The sequence below is a fragment of the Megalobrama amblycephala genome, linkage group LG7, assembly GCF_018812025.1.
Source record: "Megalobrama amblycephala isolate DHTTF-2021 linkage group LG7, ASM1881202v1, whole genome shotgun sequence".
Classification (NCBI taxonomy): domain Eukaryota; kingdom Metazoa; phylum Chordata; class Actinopteri; order Cypriniformes; family Xenocyprididae; genus Megalobrama; species Megalobrama amblycephala.
Window position 1 is genome coordinate 2,297,819 of NC_063050.1, and position 20,996 is coordinate 2,318,814.

General features: G+C 36.2%; 1 protein-coding gene across 1 annotated transcript; it reads right to left on the reverse strand.

The window, feature by feature from the left end:
- Nucleotides 1–4,822: 4,822 nt before the first annotated feature.
- LOC125271034 (caspase b-like) lies at nt 4,823–20,572 on the reverse strand. The gene is made up of 9 exons (XM_048194972.1): nt 20,465–20,572; nt 13,797–13,880; nt 13,609–13,716; nt 13,370–13,515; nt 7,844–8,017; nt 5,830–6,082; nt 5,632–5,715; nt 5,302–5,411; nt 4,823–5,131 (listed from the first exon to the last, which is right to left on the reverse strand). Exons 2-9 carry the CDS (start codon nt 13,852–13,854, stop codon nt 5,021–5,023), a joined length of 1,044 nt encoding a protein of 347 aa, XP_048050929.1. The 5' UTR covers nt 13,855–13,880; nt 20,465–20,572; the 3' UTR covers nt 4,823–5,020.
- Nucleotides 20,573–20,996: the final 424 nt, after the last annotated feature.

Consider the following 20,996-nt stretch of genomic DNA (forward strand, 5'->3'; position numbering starts at 1 on the left):
CCACAATAACAAACCAGTATGCAATTCATTCAAGAACATCATGCAAGTTCACTGCAGCAATGGTGCTGAAAATCCAGCATTTTGCTGATCCTGATAAGCGATGTACTCAGTTAGTCAGATGATGACGAGATGATCGAAACTCCCATATTGTTTCCCAGTTGGTGTGTCATATGCATCAGACGTTCAGCCAGTGGTCCATGAGTGTGATGTCTGAGACTGAGACTATCTTCAACCCCATTTTCTTCCAATCAGATTTTGACTTGACAAGACAAGACTGTATCTGAATTTAGGAAGTGTTTTTCTTGCTTCATGTTCAGTGTGTAAGGAACATGATCACAGGTGGCACAAAATACAGCCTTTACAACAATCTTTATGAACAAAAGATGAGAAAGTGTGTGATACTTCATAGCATTAGTTAGTTTTCAATATAAATTAAATGCTTATGTGACTGACCAATCAGAATCAAGCATTTCATAGTGTAATTATATCAGTTTAGATGATATTCTGTAACACAACAGGTGTGTTTTGATGTAAAGTCACTTTTTGCTCACTATGTGTTTAACAATATTATCTTATAAAGAACTTATAGTAGCTAAAACTTTAATTCTCAGTTGGTACTTTTTGTGTTACTGTTTGAATTTATTTGTTCAGTGAGAAAGTAATTACTAAGGCTTTTGAGCAACAGGAGAGTTTTGTTAGAGATTTTTCCTCTTTCTCTTTATGCAGCGATTACCAGAGATATTTGAAAAAGAAAAGCTTTATTGATTAATGTTATCAAAGTTACATAAAGAATATCTGCAAACATTCTTATAACAAGTTATCTGATGGAAGAAGTGCACATTGACACTATTTTGGATGGAGAAGTCTCCTTAGCAGTTAAATGGTTAATATAGTAATATGACAATAGCAAAGAGCAAGTATATGAGAAAATGCGATTAAATGAGAATAAAATGAATTTATATAAATAATAATTGCATGCAATATTCTGCCTGTATATATTTGAAATGCATTTTTGCATAAAATGACCATCTTTAACTTGATTCATGGCAAGAAACTACCAGTCACCAGTTTTGTAGTTCATTTTGCTTTTTATTACCCTTTATCTATTCCTTTTGTAGATTTACAATAAAAATCTTAAAATCATTCCTCAAAATAAGTTTCGAGTCAGACTTCATCCAATGTTCAGATTTCTGGTGTGAAAATGTATTCAAAACTGTGCATATAAGAGCCATTATTTGAATAATTCAATTTAATATTAAAGTTAGAAATAGAGGTCTGCATTGCGGGAACCGCTTGAACTGGTCTCAACCCAAGATTGAACATTTCCAGCAGTTTACGATTAATGTAAAAAAAAATGGATTTCAAACACAACTAAAGGAAATGAGCCTGATGAGCATGAACCTCATGATGAAGATGACGATGGTGTTAAACCAAGTGATAGTGTGTCAGAAGTGATGGCTCCTCGTCATAGAAGGAAAAGTGGATCTGTGACAAGTAGTTCTGTGGTTTCTTCAACCAGTTCTGCTCGTGTCTAGGCAGAAGCTAAGTGTGCAGCACTTTAAGCCCGGGTATCTGCTTTAAAAAAGAGGCAAGAATTAGAAGCTGAAGAGTTGAGATTGAAGGCAAAAAGGGAACAGCTTGAACTGGACACAGAAATTGCTGCATCAAATGCTGAACTCAAAGTGTTAAAAGAGTATGAAGATGGTCAAGATGGCATGAATGATTATTACAGGTCACAGACTGGGTCACAAGCTGGTGATTCATTCGAAGGCCGAAAGGAACGACAAGTTCAGTCAGTATCTAACCTGTATATAAAGTCTGAGCCTATGTCAAGCACCCAGAATTGCAGCTCTATCCAGAGACCATCTCAACAAACCACAGATCATGGTAACACTCAACAGTCAACTGATGATGGCAGATATTTGTTCAAAGTGATGCAATGGCAAAACGAAATAACTGAATTGTTGGTAATTGTTGGTAAAGCAGCAGAGCTTATCCCAGTTACCTCAACGAGATGTACCAATATTTTCTGGAGCTACTTATTGGAGTGAATGCTCATAAGGCCATGGAAACGACACTACTCCAGAAGCAGCTCTGACACTCCTGAAGAATTTTTACATTGATGATTGCCTTAAATCAGTGGCAACTGAAGAAAAAGCAGTTATTCTTGCAAGAGACGTCAGAGTGCTTTGTAATTGAGGTGGGTTCCATTTGACAAAATGGACTAGTAATAGCAGAACTGTACTTTCCTCCATTCCTGAAGAGGAACGAGCCACTGACGTGAAAGATTTAGTTCTGGACAGCGGGTTGCTTCCCATGGAAAGAGCACTGGGAATTCTGAGGTGCACAGAGAATGACACGTTTAATTTCAAGATTGAAGTGCAAAACAAACCACTTACCAGAAGAGGTATATTGTCTGTTGTTGGCTCTGTTTATGATCCTCTTGGGTTCCTAGCACCATTTGTGCTACCAGCAAAGCTCATTCTGAGGGACCTGTGTAAAGAGAAACTGGCATGGGATGTGGAAATTGTGGAGAAAAAGGCTGAGAGGTGGCTGTCCTGGCTGGAAGATTTGCATAAGCTCGCAAACTTCTGCGTGAGTAGATGTATCAAACCTGCAGGGTTCGGGCATGTCAAGACCTTTCAATTGCATCACTTTGCAGACTGTCACATATGATCATATGTCAAATGATCACAATCAGAGGAGCTGCATGTTTATGATGGGAAAGTCCAAGCTTCGAGAGGCTTACATGCAACTTGAATGGAAGCAAAAACTGGATCAAAGTACCTAGTTTCCTGCTAAAGCCACAATGTGAGTGGCCAGTTCGACCTGAACATTCAATGCCATTTGCAGATGATGACAGCGAGTTCAAAAAGGCTTCCACTGTTAATGCAATATCCACTCAGAACAGTAAGGAGGGTCTAGAACGTCTTGTTTGTTATTATTCAAGCTGGCATCGCCTAAAGAGGGCCGTAGTACGTAGTAGTTTCTTTTTCTCAAAGAAATCCTGCTGGATTTAAGTTGCAAGAGGAAGGAGATACAGATGAGGATCAGTCACACAGAAAAAGATCCCAATATACAAAACATTGTAGTACAGAAAAAATGGATACCATTTGCATACCCACCATGGAGGATATAGTGAACGCTGAGCTGGATCTAATTCGTTACAGCCAGAAACAGAAGTTTCAGGAAGAGATAAAAATGCTGCAACAAGGAAAGATGCATGTCAAGAAAGACAGCTGCATATACCGATTGGATCCTTACCTTGAGGATGGCGTGTTAAGAGTGGGAGGTAGATTGAGCAGATCGGCGATGCCTTAAGAATCAAAGCATCCCATTATCTTGCATAAAGATCTCCGTATATGCTCCCTAATTCTTGAACATATCCACCAAGACATTGGTCACTCTGGACGAAACCATGTCCTGGCAAAGCTAAGACAGAAATACTGGCTTCCTCAAGCAAATTCTGGAGTTAGAAGAACAATTCGTGCATGTTTTGTCTGCAGACGATTGCATGCAAAGACTGGTGTGCAAAAGATGGCAGATTTGCCAGAAGATAGGCTGCTTCCAGACAAACCACCATTCACTAATACTGGGGTCGATTACTTGGGACCGTTTGAGGAGAGGACGCTCTATGGTCAAGAGATATGGTGTGCTCTTTACCTGCCTCACCATTAGAGCCATTCATTTAGAAGTCGCACCTTCTCTGGACACGGATGCATGTGTCAATGCTATACGCCGATTCATTTGTAGAAGAGGTCATGTCTCAGTAATCCGTTCCGATAATGGAACAAACTTCACAGGGGCTGATAGGGAGTTGCGTGAAGCATTGCAGAATTTGAATCAGGCAATGATTCAAGAAAAGATGCTAAAGAGGGAAATTCAGTGGATATTCAACACTCCTGGAGCGTCTCACCATGGCGGAGTCTGGGAACGTCAGATTCGCACAGTGAGAAAGGTCTTGAATTCCACACTGAGACAGAAGGTATTGGACGATGATGGCCTACATACACTATTGTGTGAGGTGGAATCAATCATCAATGAAAGACCAATTACCAAAATGTCTGACGACCCTAATGACCTCGAAGCCTTGACCCCTAACCATCTGTTGCTGATGAGGAAACAAGTAAGCTTACCTCCAGGTGTGTTCAAGAAAGACGATGTCTATTCAAGGCGTAGATGGAAACAAATCCAATACCTGGCAGATCTTTTTTGGCATCGGTGGACGCTGGAATACTTACTTCTCCTGCAGGAACGTCAGCGATGGTCCAGGCTGAAAAGAAATTTTGAGATTGGAGACATTGTCCTGATTGAAGATTCCAATGCACCTCGGAATTCCTGGATGACAGGCCGCATCATCAAGACAATGCCTGACTCTAAGGGATGCGTTCGCAGCGTGTGTGTTCAGACGAAGAGCAGCACGTTGAATCGACCCATCTCCAAAATATGTCTTCTACAGGAAGCTGTCTGACTTTAGTTTGAATGGAAGTTCAAGTTGTGACTCCAAAGATTCTTACTCTGAAGGTTTATGGCTCTAATCATTTTAAGTGGTAATTGATATAGTTTGCCTGCCTATACAATTAGGGGCTGGGCATATAAGAGCCATTATTTGAATAATTCAATTTAATATTAAAGTTAGAAATGCATGAATAAGATACATTTTTATGTGTTTGGATATATATGTATATTCATTAAACACCCCCATGTTTATTATGTAATGGTTTGCTCTGTTTTATTATTGGACTGCCTTGGCGCCTTTTGTTTTTGGCACCCCTGAGTGAGAACGAAAGAAAGACGGAGCTACACAGTTTTTTGACCGGAGTTGATTTTATTTCTTTTTATTGTACAAGAACATTCAGTAAACTATTGAAATCTGAACGAAGACCTGAGTCAATTCTTTGCCCGAGAACAACGAAAATTATTGCTACTACAGTGCATATTTGTTTAGATAATGCTTCATTTTCATTCTTATTGTCAACCTGTGGTGTCTTGCCTTAAGCTGATTTTAATCCGCACATGCTCAGAGTCCAGGGAACAGGTAGAAGTGCTTCGGAAAGGACATCCTGTCAATACACGGCATTAGTTTTTTCACACCTTTGAATCGTGGGTCATTCACCATGCGTAAGGCGACCTATAATAAAAATATCATGTTTAAATGTGACAAGAAGCAAACTGCTGTATTTATTTTGTTTTAGCGGAGCAATGCACTGAGGGTGAGAAAAAAAAAAAAACTGCAAGAGATTGTTTTGACTTTGGGCTGAAATAAAGCAAACCAATTTAAAAGGGATTTTTAACATTTACCTTCCTGAACAACTCTGCAACGTGATCAGCATGAGCCCATTTACAGAACACCTCCACGATGTACATGATGAAAAAACTTCCATGGACTGGATCCCTGTACGCACTGACACCTGAGGAGAAAAACCATTGGTAGGTTGAAGTACTTCACAAAGCAACCCAAACCTTGAAACTTTGCTCATTATTGAAGAAACACTGGAAAACATGGAGACTGTCACACATATGAGGGGTTTTGTTGTATAAAAAAGGAAAACTGTTGCTTTATTTTTGAACAGACAAGTGTGAGCTAAAAATCAATCTCTTAACATCCATCAGTGTTTTCTGAGCACTTACCGGGGAGGCAGGACTTAAAAGGGATGAAGTCTTTCTCTGTGTGAGCAATGGCGTCGGATTGTATTTCATCACCTTCTGGGTGTTCTGGACAGAGAAACGGTTAACGATATGGATGACAATATTACAGTAAATCCAGGAAAAATATAAACATGATTATAGCAACATGATTAGAGTTGAGTTTTCTCAGTCATGCCGCACCTCCTCTGCAGGCTTGGATCAGAATAACCTTTGGTTTGTCAATCAGAGCAGGACAATTCTCTGAGTTCAGATGAGTGAAGATGTCGTCAACAAAGAAGAGATCACTGGTGTTGTTCTCGGGATCATGGTTGACACCTGCAATGGCATCTTTATTATTGATTCTTTCCCCGTGAGACATTATAACCACAAAGGTGCTGTCCGAGTCTTTATGGTCAGGAAGTGCAGCGAAATCCTTGACTGCAGCCTCTATTTGCTGTGAATAAAATAAGATAACCACATGCATAGTATAAAGTGCATTGTATAATTAAACTAGATAAAGTCAGTCAAGACAAACTTTGATGTTGGCTTGAGAAAGCCTGACCAGAAAGTTTAAAGAAGTTTTAAAAGCTTGACGTGTGAAGGTTTTCAGTTTGAAGTTTAAATTAATTTCAGCTTAAAATTTGAAGGCAAACAGATCAAGAGATCAAAAAGTCCTAGTGAGTGTCTGTTTAGATTTGAATTTTTCATTGACAGGCGACTCCTCACATGTCCCAGAGCCTTGGTTAAAATTGCAATAATTTGAGCTAATTAATTCGTTACAGTGAACACCATGCCTTTTCTAAGTCACAAACTACTACTTAAATGGCGTAATTGAACTAAGGCCTAATCCTGGCTTAATCTATGAACCCAGTCTGTGAATCCACTCTCACGGAATGAAAATATTCCATTTATTTATGATCAAAATATTAAATGTTATGCTGAAAAATATCTGAAATAATATATCGTCATTAATATATTACAATATATTGAATAATACATACAAAATCGCCACTTTTCATATATTGAAAAATATGACAAAATATCTTGGTCTTCTCCTGGACTGAAGCACAGGCTCTACTCTTCAGCAAAATGGACAACATAAATTTAAATCCTGTAATTTTTTTAACACATTGTGCACAAAAAATTGGAAATACAACCGGCGTATGAATCTCAACAACGTGTTGAAATACATTCTGGGAGCTACCATAGCGTAAAATTTATCTATTTTAATGTATTTTACAAACACAGTTACAGCAGCCAGAAATTAAAGTGGACAAGAGCCCCACTAAAGCAACACTGATCTCAATATTGGTGATTATTATTTTCAATAAAACATCAACATCTGAAGCTCTGTTAATTCTCAATAAGAGCTTCTGTAGACGTGTGACAGAAATAAAGTCAGTCTGGTTAGTAATAAGTGAAGCTGGTAATGCTGTTTGTGGAGTTGTTTAATCAGATCTGTTAGTGTTTAATGTTCTGTTTCTGTTGTGTGAGTTTTGTGGGTCATCATTGTGTTGGAGAGATCCTGAGCTTCAGTCAATGATGAGCTGAGAAACACTGATGCTCTGCTGCATATTGCTTTATTTAACAGGTAGTAATCTATTGCAGTGGTGTTTATTTACTACTTTGTGTAGTTTATGCTATTTTTTTAGTTAAGTCTTTGCAGTTTACTTTTTCCTCAAGTTTTCTAAGTACACTCAACTAATGACACTTTACAGTGTAAATATATTGTCACATTTTTCAATATATGAAAAGTGGCAATTCCTTATTCAGTCTATACTGTGATATATTAATGCAATATATTATTTCATACATTTTTCAGTACATTTTAACCATTATATATATTTATCATAAATATACTGGAATTATATTTTCCGAACAGCCTCTGACATGACATGTTGTACCTTTAAAGTTACAGTCAGAAATGGTAGTCTCAGAAGTACTAGTTTAAGAATGTCACCCTTCTGGTCCACTCGAGCTGCTCTGAGAGGGATTCGACCCGAGCACGCTAACAAGAACGCTAAAGACCGCAGTCTCTATAGTGTCAGTCCATGAGCACCTCTTGAGATCAGGGGAGTGAGGTTTACACACACAGCTCTTACTAGCTTGCCTCCATTACACATACGAAAGAATGTTGTCTTTCTCAAGTCAACACAACTAGAGTATTTGTTCACATTTCTGTACTACACTAGAATTCCACTAGCTTTATACGCACCCATCCACAGAGATTTGTGTGTTTCTTAACTCTGTAACCCAAAGCTTTCAGCAGCCACTTCATGTTCTTCTCATCTTCCTCTGCTCCACTCCTGTAAGTTAAGTGCTTGAATTGTATGTTGGTGATCAGCAGTGCCAAACGTTTCCTCTGAGACTTGTCCATTGGCATATAAATCTATAAAAAAAAAAAAAAAAAAAACAGAATTATGCAGAATTAAAGCAAAAGAGACAGATTGGGTGTTTCCTAACCCCAGCAGTGAATGTTTTGGATCAGTTGTTTTCCTGTCTTTTTTGTTGGTATACTGAGACTAAAATAACATAGGATAAAGCAATGGGTATATAAACAGGGGTGCACATAAGTGGTATGCATGTGCGGTAAAAATAAACAATGTGCACCAGAAAACCAAAAAAAAAAAAAAACATTTTTGAGGACCGGTTAACAGGGGCACGTTTACTTACTGGAGTAGGATTTTTCTCTGTCTCTGGTAAGATAACAATCATGATGATAAGTGTGTTCTAGGTGTGCAACGAATTGCAGTTAATCCATGATCCGTACGGATAAGGTCCAATGGTTCGGCACGCGTGTGATTCGCGGATTAACTGTTAAATTTAACCATCATAGAGTGAAAGTTTTGTATGTGTTTTGTCTTGCCAATTAACACATTCAAACGATTTTACTTGCGCTTTAACGGACACATACACACAAAATGATGTCAAAATACCTGTCTCGGCAAGTATTCTCTTGGTTATGTCATAAGTGAACAGTTGAGAAAGAAACCGGATGTGTGTCAGTTATTTGGTCCATGCTTTCCTTCTTAAAGGGACAGCAGCCTGATATTCTTGCTATTGTCTGTGTCATTAATGTTAGTTCAATGGTAACGCTTTAGATTACAGCCAGGAAAGTACTAGCATAAGTTATGATGTAACTTTCGGTAATTATATACCTAAATGTATACCTATAAAGTAAGTATGTGAAAGTATAGGGGAACAATATGTAAAGTCTTGGGAATAAAGGGGTAATAACCAGGAAAATAAGTATTGTAGAACTAAGGGGCACTTATACTTGTCACGATCACCGTCTGCTCCTGTCAGTTCCCGGACTACACTTCCCACAATCCTCCCTGTCAGTCACATGTTCACTCCACACCAATCACCTGTTGCCACATACAGCCTAGCACACTACACTGATCACCACACCCAGCTGCAGCTCATCACCAGGACTATAAAGGACTTTCACACACACCACCTCACCGCGAAGTCTTGTTTCACATTGTGTACAATTCCGAACGTTTTATTCCTGTCTGCCCGTTGTTATCGTTCCTGCCTGTTATCTGTTATTGACCCATTGCTGCCTGTCCTGACCCTTGCCTTGTGTGCTGTTCTGTGAATGCTATCTGCCTGCCTCGATCTACTGCCTGCACCCTGACCACGATTCGGTCTGTCCCCTGCTGTTCCTGTTTGCTCCTGTTCGACCCTGCCTGTACGACCACTCTAACTTCAATAAAAGCTTGCAAATGGATCTTACCTTGAGTCCCGATTCATTACAATACTATTATGATAGACAACAATCTTATGTTTGGGAGCAATTTAGTGAACACACTGCACACCTTTTTGTAATAATAGAGTACAATAAAAAAATAAATAATCTGGGAATGCTTTATGCAAGCTCATGTGTTCCTAAAAGTCGAAGCATCAAACAGCACATATACAGCAATAATCCATACGACCCCAAAGGATGAATCAATGTCTTCTGACATTGACAAGTGAAACGATAAGTGTTTGTAAGAAAAATACCAAATATTTTAAATGTTTAAACTGTAGACTAATGCTTCCGACCATAGACTGTAAAAAAAGATGGACGCCGCGACACCGCTTCCTTCCATTGTAATGAACTGAATGTAAAACGTATGATGATGGATGTTGACATGTTACGCAAAAACGTCAGTTTGGAGCCTGGGCCAGAGATTGTATATAATGGGGAGATGAGAGGGTCTGTATCTCTTACCATTGGAGAAAGCGTAACGGCTAACTTAATCACGTGTGGCACCTCTCAGCCTATCGTATAATGGCAGTGACATCAGTCGCAACATTCCCTAGTCTGCCTTCTCTTAAAAATACATTTTTATCAAGCTAAAATCTACATATAGTTCCCAACGAAAGTAAAGACATGTTTAATCAGCACAGTGAAGCCTCTCATCCACTGACATCCATTCAAAAAACAGCCTCTGGTCTCATTCCCTGTGTACCGCCAGAGGCGGAGCGTTAGCATCAGCCGTTACGCTTTTTTGGCTAAAGGTTGCAGGCTTGCCTTCCAGTGGCTTTGCCTGGGCATGTGCAGAAGGAAGGAGGAGGAGTCGCGGTATCAATCTTCCGCCCAGACGACGGCGTCATCATTGATGTATTTTAAATAGGCTATATGAATTATACGCAATTTAAAATTCTACCTATAAAATAATAGGCTATTCTGTTTCTAGAGCAATGATATTTTTGAAACAGCAAATTCAGTAGATAAACTCAATATAATGTGCCACTAGAAACAACTCTAAACTGTCAGATACGGTCCTGCCATTTTAAATAAAGTTAAACTAACGTTACAGGAGATCGATTGTTGTAATTAGAGTAGACTATCATTAGTTTTGTCCTGCTAATTATTATTTTATATACATAAATTCTATAGCATCAAATTGCTAGCTAAAATCAAACTTATCACAAAAACAAACAATTGAATATAAATCAGCTTGATAACAACTACCTTAAAAGATCAAAACCATCTTTAGGAAAATTTTATTTGAAGCATCAAAGAGCCCGCAGCTTCACTTTTCAGGATGTATGAGGCACACCCGCTTCCGACCAACCAAAGCAACTGGAAGGCAAGCCTGCAACTTTTAGCCAAAAAAGCGTAACGGCTAATGCTAACACCCCGCCCCTGGCGGTACGCAGGGAAGGAGACCAGAGGCTGTTTTTTGAATGGATGTCAATGGATGAGAGGCTTCACTGCGCTGATTAAACAGCTTCTGTGGGGAAATAGCTAATCATTTAATTAATTGACAGCCTGTTTGCTAATCTTCAGCATGTTTTACACTAAACAATACTTTCGTTGGGAACTATATGTAGATTTTATCTTGATAAAAATGTATTTTTTAAGAGAAGGCAGACTAGGGAACATTGCGACTGATGTCACTGCCACGATAGGCTGAGAGGATTAAGTTAGCCGTTACGCTTTCTCCAATGATACGAGATACTGTAGTTTTCACAGCATTATTACTGTAAAATGAACAAATCCTTACTGTAGAACCCTAATACAGCATGTTGCTGTAAATCTGCAAAGCATCATGGTTAAATTTCAATGGCGGGTAAATTTGACAGTAAATATATATTTACTGTGAATCACAGTTAAGAAATTTTGAGCAGGACATTTTCAGCAGCAGAAATGAAGGAGATTCCACACTTTCTCTAGGATTTGACTTCAGCAAGGTAACTTTGCTCATATTTTGCAATGTTACATTAATTTACCAAGGCTTCCTCATGTAAATTTACCTGTCTTTAGGAGTGTGCCAAGAAAGAGATGCAGAGAGCAGCACTATAAGCCATATCATTACAAAGATAACTGTTTACTCACATAAATTTGATTTTTTCATCTGTCAATATTTGATAACGTCATCAGTTTATACAGTAACACTAGTTACTGTACAATAATAAACACAGTAACACAATAGTTACCATGATTAAATTTACAGTAAGCATACATATATGTATATATTATAATATATTTACAGCGTAACTTCCAGTAACTATAGTGTACTTATAAAGTAAGTATGTGTAAGTATAGGGGAACAATATATATATATATATATATATATATATATATATATATATATATATATATAAGAGAGCGTGTTTGATACCAGTACATAGGGGTGTGACATTTTGATCATCGAGGTGAAAAGCTTTCTCGGCTCCCTGATGCATGCAAATATCTTATTACTCTAAGTCTGGGCTATGTAGTTGTAACCATCTCTTAGCTCTGTGTCATGCTTGGAAAAAAAATGATCTGTATTTGCATTTTGAATATTGAGAGAGTTGTTTGATTACAGTTGCACTTATTGTTTGCACTTAATAAGTGTCATGATCCTTGTCTGTGTTCCCTGTATGTCCTGTGTTGTGTGTGTGTCAACAAAGAGCTTAGAACCCAAGAGGCGACACTTTGATCCTTTTTGGCTAACAGTCACTAGATGGCGCTCCAGTAGCGCGGTCGCCATTATGGGGTGAAAATACTAACTGGACCATTGAATCCTTCACATCTTATGCACCCAAAATCTGCAAATTTCACTGCCAAATCAGAAGCACAATAGAACAATTTTTTAAATTAAGTCACCAATAAATTGTATGGCTCCTACAGTAAATGTTGTATTGTCTTATATATGTTTTATTTTACCAGTTGTGGAATCCATCCATTCATCCATCTGAGGTAACGTAGTTAGCATACTTTATTGAGTATTTCCATTGTATGTAACTTTACACAATTATTAATAGTAAATTAAAAAATTATAAATTTAAGATCATCATGTTTGCAGTGAACAATATATTTCAGACCTAGTGGAGTAATAGTAATAATATCTAGGTCTGAATTGATTTTATATATATATATATATATATATATATATATAAGTATGTTTTAATGGATCACGCTACAAACATAATTTATCATTATTTTTATGCATGTCCTTAATTTAATTTAATTTCATATGTTGGTAATAATTCAGTGTTTCTAAGCCTTTTAAAGAATTTTAACCCAAACTGACTGGGTTAATACTTAAATACTTAATACTTAAACACAAAGTGTGTAAATAAACTGTTAAAAGGATTTGATGATCACTAGTAATAGTATTTTATTCTGTGTTGTCATCATTCAGGTTGGATTTCAGCTTTAATGTACTTTTTTTTTTTTTTTTACAAAGCAGCTGATATTGCCATAGAAACTGTACTGCCGACTCGCTTTCACCACAAAATGGCAGAATAATAAAAAAAAGGTTTAAAATAAGGTTTCATTAGTTAACATTAGTTAGCTACTGTAGTTCTGAACTGAGAAAGAACAAAACTTCTACAGCATTTATTCATCTTAGTTTATAACAATTACTAATACATTATTAGAATCAAAAGTTGTGTTTGATCAGCAAAAAAAAAAAAAAGAATATATATATATATATATATATATATATATATATATATATATATATATATATATATTACTGTTAAGAGTCTTTTGAACGATAGTGTATGTTTCCTGTTTTATTTAATCAGAATCTTGGATGGACTGGGAAACATTTTTTGTAATACCAGAAATGTTTACATTAGAAAACATATTGATATAAATGTGTTTCAGGGAGTGTCAAACCCGCTTCTGGAGGGCCACCGTCCTGCAGCGTTCAGCTCCAACACTTGCTGCTTCAGCTGCTGGATGGAGTTAAACTCTGCAGGAAGGCGACCATCCAAAAGCAGTATGTGTTGTTGAAATGGAGATACTTGCGTCTTTTTCCTTTTCTGTAAGAATTCTGTCCTTAAACTCTTGGCTGGATGGAGTAATGCTTAATGGTCTCTTCCAGTCGGACTGGATGGGCTGCTCCTCCACAGACACTGGAGTACTTCTGGTCTCCTGCTGCACAGGCGGCTGAGCTGAAGACAGGAAAACACTCATCATTCAGTGTATTTCAAAATATATCCAAAGCCCATAGAACAAAGAGCCGTGTGATAGTGCTGTGATCTTACCGACAGCAACAGGGGTTGAGTTGTAGCTGACGGTTGATGAGCCTTGGATGCTGTTTCCAATCATTACTGGAGCAAATACAGTTGAACCACCACTTGCTTTAACATTGACTGCAGTGGAATAGAGAGAGAGAGATTTACACACTTTCTTACATTACAGCTTTAACATTACTGACATTTTACTTCATTACCAGGCCTCTGTTCATCTTGATTTCTCTTCATAGCTTCATCTCTTCCACGACCCTCCATTGTCTCATCTACAGCGTCACTGGTATCTAATATATAAAGTATATATATTAGGGCTGTCAATAGATTCGATTTTTGAAACACAATCAATCACACACGTTTCATGAAATTAAGCATACACCTTTTATATTCATCCATTGTGATTTTCACAAAACTGTATTTTTCAGCTTTTTTCAAGGAAAATAAATGTAGGTGTTTTTTCAAAAAAAAAAAAAGGACACTGGCAGGCTTCAAAAGGACACCAAATAACAAAATTATATGAGTCCATACAATTTATACATTTACAAACCCGAATTCAAAAAAGTTGGGACACTGTACAAATTGTGAATAAAAACAGAATGCAATGATGTGGAAGTTTCAAATTTCAATATTTTATTCAGAATACAACATAGATGACATATCAAATGTTTAAACTGAAATGAATCATTTTAAGGGAAAAATAAGTTGATTTTAAATTTCATGGCATCAACACATCTCAAAAAAGTTGGGACAAGGCCATGTTTACCACTGTGTGGCATCCCCTCTTCTTTTTATAACAGTCTGCAAACGTCTGGGGACTGAGGAGACAAGTTGCTCAAGTTTAGGAATATGAATGTTGTCCCATTCTTGTCTAATACAGGCTTCTAGTTGCTCAACTGTCTTAGGTCTTCTTTGTCGCATCTTCCTCTTTATGATGCGCCAAATGTTTTCTATGGGTGAAAGATCTGGACTGCAGGCTGGCCATTTCAGTACCCAGATCCTTCTTCTACACAGCCATGATGTTGTAATTGATGCAGTATGTGGTCTGGCATTGTCATGTTGGAAAATGCAAGGTCTTCCCTGAAAGAGACGACGTCTGGATGGGAGCATATGTTGTTCTAGAACTTGGATATACCTTTCAGCATTGATGGTGCCTTTCCAGATGTGTAAGCTGCCCATGCCACACGCACTCATGCAACCCCATACCATCAGAGATGCAGGCTTCTGAACTGAGCACTGATAACAGCTTGGGTTGTCCTTGTCCTCTTTAGTCCGGATGGCATGGTGTCCCAGTTTTCCAAAAAGAACTTCAAATTTTGATTTGTCTGACCACAGATCAGTTTTCCACTTTGCCACAGTCCATTTTAAATGAGCCTTGGCCCAGAGAAAACGCCTGCACTTCTGGATCATGTTTAGATATGGCTTCTTTTTTGACCTATAGAGTTTTAGCCGGCAACGGTGAATGGCACGGTGGATTGTGTTCACCGACAATGTTTTCTGGAAGTATTCCTGAGCCCATGTTGTGATTTCCATTACAGTAGCATTCCTGTATGTGATGCAGTGCCGTCTAAGGGCCCGAAGATCACGGGCATCCAGTATGGTTTTCCGGCCTTGACCCTTACGCACAGAGATTGTTCCAGATTCTCTGAATCTTTGGATGATATTATGCACTGTAGATGATGATAACTTCAAACTCTTTGCAATTTTTCTCTGAGAAACTCCTTTCTGATATTGCTCCACTATTTTTCGCCGCAGCATTGGGGGAATTGGTGATCCTCTGCCCATCTTGACTTCTGAGAGACACTGCCACTCTGAGAGGCTCTTTTTATACTCAATCATGTTGCCAACTAAGTTGCAAATTCAAAATACAAAATCCAAACATTATCCTGAATGTGTGTGAAAACAACGTGAATGTACTGAAATGTGTCCGTGCATAATTACAAAGTGCGATCAGTTCATCCAGACAGAGCAATTATACATGATTTGTTTGGGCATCAATATAACGGACTCAGGCGTGCTTAATGTACGACTCCTGTACATTATCACAAACGTCTTTACTTTGATTGCAATCCTCATCCATCAAAACTTTACTAGCGAGACGATGGTTTGCTTTATCTAGCCGAGAAACATAGTTTGGATATCATCTGGCCATACAGCAGTGGGATGTACTATGACAGAATATGACAGAGAGTTCGTGTTTTAAAGTGAAACAGACACTAGAATGAATAAGTCTCTATTCTCTCTGCCATCTCTGATGTAGCTTAATCAGCATGTACTTTTAAGACCATCAAGTGTGTGACGTAAATTACATTAATGACGCAATTTCACATGCTTCAGTAATTTATTCGTGGTAAATGTGTTAAATTATTTTAATGCGTTAAGGATTTTGAGTTAATCTCATGCATATTTGAATTAATCTCACAGCCATAATATATATCTGTATGGACCATTCTACAAAATTTGTGCAAACTATGGTCAATAATATGATGCTAATGTTTTCTGAGTCATCATTTCATATTAACGCATTTTTTTTTTTTTTTTACATTAACACGTTACAACATCAGTTAAATATCATTATATGTAAAAAGCTCATGCTGTAAAAAATACTCTAAGATATAAAAATAAATAACAACTAATACACTTACAATAATAAAACTGATACTGTCATAACACACCAAATGTAAAGCACAATTGATCTGCTCAATATAGCCACTGTTTGTAGCCAATATTTTACACACACATTTTATTTGTCATTTGTTTGAACTTATTAATTGGAATAATATTGCATCAGCGACTTTAACTGTAATTATTTTTTTTTTTATCTGAAAAGAGTGTGTGAACCCACATGATCAAGTCTCCCTTCAGAAGGCTACGAGGCACAAAACATTGCAGAATTCAGTCTTTTGATGATCGAAGATGATGTTTAAAATAGGCTATCGTGACGAGTAAAATGCGAGTTGTTGCAAAACTTGCAATATATACTTTGAATAAGCTACATGACTTTTTCTGAAAGTGTACACAACAAACAATGTTATTATTATTAATATATTCTCCCAACATCTCTTGATAAGAAGTAAAAATGTAACTAAACTGTAAACCTAATGTTTGACATTATATATACACACATGCGTATATATATATATATATATATATATATATATATATATATATATATATATATAATATGATTTTGTTCTCTTCGACTCACTGGATGGAAACGCTGCTTTACTTGCAAATGTTTTATGCAAAATTCAAAAAGGAATAGCAGGTAAAAGCCAAATCCTGGACATTTTGGGCGATTTAGAAATCCCGGCTGGACACATATTTTTTAGGTCCAAAAAGAGGACATATCTGGGAAAAAGACGACATATGGTCACCCTATCTTTGTTGAATGGCTGAAAATTTCCTAATTTCCTTTTTGAAGGTAATATTTTTGAAATAGCGTATATTTTGCATGCTAACTTACAAAATAAGTAGATATTCAACATTGTTGACTTTGCAATAAAATCACATACTTTGTGAAAATATGGCAACTGTATCACTTAACCATTTGAGCTTTTGCATGCTTAAACAGTGTGACTGCGCATGTACAGTACGCCTCAGATCAAATATTACAGATCAACCCTATGCATGTGCGCCGAAACACGTTGGCAAAATAAAGCAGCATTATTTTTTTCAGCTCCATCTTTTGTTTGTTCTGAGCCATTGATGTCACACGTGTTACTGGTGTTGTCCAAAAATAACTTAGTTTTTTTCCAAAATAGCTTTGTTTTTTTCTTTCCATGCACCTTGTTGATCAGGTGAAGTCACACCAGAACAATTACACTACAGATCAAACTTTTGTCAGTATCTGTGTAGGTTTCAAACGTGTAGTGCAAACACTGATCCCCTCAATGGTGACTTAAATTTGTGATTTTCTCCTTTGGTGATTCTGCTTGTTATCTTCAATAATGGTCAATCATCATTCATCACTCAATTAATTACTTAATTATCTCATTAACGTTAACACTGCTTCAATGGGTGAAATAAACATATGGCAGGACTTTTACTTTCTGACCCCTGGACTTCACACCTCTGCTCTGTGTATAATTAACTACTAATAATAATAGTTGTAGGAGTAGTAGTAGTAGTAATAATCTGGTGGATTTTGTAGGCAGATTAAGACTAGGATTTTGATTTTTAAAATATACTGTAAGGAAATACTAATATATTTTTTAAACACACTGTAAATGAATACCAATTCTTTATGTTTAATAATAATAATAATAATGATAATTGCATGAATATTTAAATCTGTTGCAATTTCACAGGTAGTTTAAGACTGGATTTAGATTTTTAAAAAGGTATTGTATGACAGTGAGTTTTGGTGAGTTTATAATGTAATAAATTTCTCATAATGTAAAAATTATTACATTAAGAGCTCAAGATTTTATTACATTTTGAGTTATTATCAACATTATGAATATTTTATTACAACAATAATGTAATACTTATTAAATTATGTTTAGTTTTTACATTATGTCAGAATTTATTTGGCAAATGCGTTTCCATTGTCAGTTAAATATCAGAATACATGAAAAGCTCATGCTGTAAAAATACCCTAAGATATAACAAGAAATAACAATTCTCCCCTTTGTGCATGCAGAAGGCTATGAGGCACAAAATATTGGAGAATTCAGTCTTTTTTTTATTGAAGATGATGTTTTAAATATCGAGACGAGTAAACTGCAATATATAGGGGAGAAGAGGGGCAATTATAACAATGTTGGTCATGTTGTCATTACTCAAATCTTTTGAAATATCTGGATACAATTTTTATGTCAGTAACTTGTATCTGTGTTCTACTTGTTAACAGTCACTAAATGTTTTATGTTAGAGTCACAATATTGATTGAAACATTAGAAGTCAAATGTTACTGTGATGAGTCAGAAGTGTATTGATCCATCTGCAGTTTATCTGAACATAGGGCAGTACAGCAGAGACAAATCCAGAGAACAAAATTAATTCGCAAAATTAATTTTGTACTTAATATACTAAAAATTCTGCTTTAGTACTTCTTAAGATAATCTTAAGAACATCTAAGTGTACACAACTGTGCTATTTTGAGACAATAAGAAATATGAACTAAAATGTGCTTTTAATCTCTGTATTTAAAAAAAAAAAAAGTATTTAGATACCACTTATAGTACATTTCAACCCATAGTGTACTATAAGTGGTATCTAAATACATTTTTTAAATACAGAGATAGTATATTAGAAGAATTTTAGTTTATATTTCTTGGTGTCTCAAAATAGCACAGTTGAGTGTACTTAAATGTTCTGAAGATTATTAAGATTATTTAGTAGATTGAAGTACTAAAGCAGAATTTTTAGTATATTAAGTACAAAATTAGTGTATGAAAATAGAGCACTTTAATTACATTATAGAAATGTCCTTTTTTTTTTTTCTTTTTTTTTACCTGGGTAGTATAGCCAGGCTATAGTTCATTGGTATATAAATATTTAAACTGAACACAAAAAACGTTTCACATTATTATTACATTAGAAAAAAAAATCAGTGATTATTTTCCATATTGAGTTTCCATGCTACTATTACAAGCCAAAAATAATAGTAAATATGTTAATACATGTGTTGATCGTACGCCAATATGGCAGTATTTAAAGTTAAGACAACTTCTGATTCATAAACATTGAAGATTTTGACAGCATGAGAAATTTGCTCATGGTGGGATTTGAACAACGCGTCATATTACTGTAAGAAATGCATTGGAGGGGAACGTATTCGGCGACAGGTTAAAAATAATTAATGTTTTTTCTTTGTTTAGCATAACTGTCGCCGATTACGTTCCCCATCAATGCATTTCTTATAGTAATATGACCCGTTGCGCTCTGTCTCACTGCCTGATCCACTTTTGTGTCCTTAAACATTCGTTTTTTGGGGTCGACAGCTTATAAAAACTTAGTTTTTTTTTTTTTTTTTTGCTTGTTTGCTGTACACCATGTCACATAGCAGCTTTTAGACGGTTGGATTGCCCGAGTGGGCATGGTTTTCAGATTATTATACTAAATGCACTCTGTCTCTATGCTCCCCCTTATCTCTGTAACATGCTTGTCCCCGACACTGCGACTCGCTCACTGCGCTCCTCTGACCTTCTCGTTGTCCCTCAGCATCGCATCTCTTCAGTGGAGGGCAGATCATTCAGTACTATCGCTCCCAAACTCTGGAAATCTCTCCTCCGCTCACTCTGTTGTGTTAATAATATCTCCGAATTTAAATCATTACTCAAAACTCACTTGTTTTCTGAATGTTATACTTCTGATTTGATGGATTGTTTGCTCTGCTTTATTAACTAATGGTTCTCTGAATGTTATGTCTCTAAAGTCCTGTTTTGTATTTTACTGTGCTCGATTCTATTCTTCTGTATGCTTCCCTGCCCTTATAATGTATCTTCAAACTATTGTTTTTCATCATTGTCTACTCATATTATCTCTTCCTTGTTAAATGTATATTGTAAAGTCTCCTTGAGCCCTGGAAAGGCGCTATATAAATAAAACGTATTATTATTATTATTATTATTATTATTATTATTATTATTATTACCACTCCGTGACAAGCTACCCTGCTAGCTAGAAACAACGATATCAGATGTTAGACAACAGAATGGTCATCAAAACAAGACCAATTTCTGATATTTGTAATTTTAAATGTTACAATGCCCCAGGTCTCGCTACTTTGAATAAGGCGTACACAACAAAGATGTTATCATTATTATATTCTCCCAACATCGCTTGATAAGAAGTAAACATGTACCTAAACTAATATCTGACACTGAAGGAAATTGTTAAAGTGAATTATAGAGGAGGGTTTACTCACATGTTTGGTTAAAAACTCTGTGTTGCGTCTGCACGTCCTTGCTCTTCCTTCGTTTGAGGGTTATGCTTGTGTATTTTTTTCCTATTTCCTGCCTCGCCCACACTTGAACATTCAAGCATTCCAGCGTGTCTGCCTTTTCCTGTAGGGTGGGCCAAAGGAAATCCCTAGTGGGACCAGAGATTATATATATATATATATATACAGCTATGGAAAAAATTAAGAGACCACTTAACATTGATTTCTGAACTTGGAGTGGTCTCTTAATTTTTTCCATAGCTGTATATATATATATATATATATATATATATATATATATATATATATATATATATATATATATATATACATACACACACACACACACATATATATATATATATATATATATATATATATATATATATATATATATACATACACACACACACACACACACACATATACATATATATATATATATATATATATATATATATATATATATATATAAAGGGGAATATATATATATATATATATATATATATATATATAT